The 212-nt window shown below is 81.6% G+C and overlaps 1 protein-coding gene across 1 annotated transcript in view; it reads right to left on the bottom strand.

The window, feature by feature from the left end:
* GRIN3A (glutamate receptor, ionotropic, N-methyl-D-aspartate 3A) overlaps positions 1 to 212 on the bottom strand; it is a 77,674-nt gene that overhangs the window by 73,950 nt on the left and 3,512 nt on the right. The window contains exon 2 of the mRNA XM_010568551.1: positions 15 to 202. Within this exon, the coding sequence (XP_010566853.1) occupies positions 15 to 202 (188 nt within the window). The remainder of the gene's footprint in view (positions 1 to 14; positions 203 to 212) is intronic.

The raw sequence follows: 212 nt of genomic DNA, 5'->3' as shown, positions 1-212 counted from the left end.
AGCCGCCGGCGAGGCGCCCCTGCCCGGCTCCTCCGCCCGGGCGCTCGCCCTGGCCGGCTGCCCTGCGCCGAACGAGAAGCTCCCCTGCGGGGCTGCCCTGCCCAGCGGCTCCCCGCCCGGCCCCGCAGCCGCGGTCCCTTGCAGGGCTGCCCTCCTCGGCTCCCCTTCCCGAGCCCACCGTGCGCTCCCCTGCCCGGCTCCCCTCCGCAGCC

The sequence above is a fragment of the Haliaeetus leucocephalus genome, unplaced genomic scaffold (genome assembly GCF_000737465.1).
Source record: "Haliaeetus leucocephalus isolate CR32 unplaced genomic scaffold, Haliaeetus_leucocephalus-4.0 Scaffold247, whole genome shotgun sequence".
In the NCBI taxonomy this organism is placed as follows: domain Eukaryota; kingdom Metazoa; phylum Chordata; class Aves; order Accipitriformes; family Accipitridae; genus Haliaeetus; species Haliaeetus leucocephalus.
Note: the sequence above shows the minus strand (reverse complement) of the source record. Positions and strands in the feature narration are given on the sequence as shown.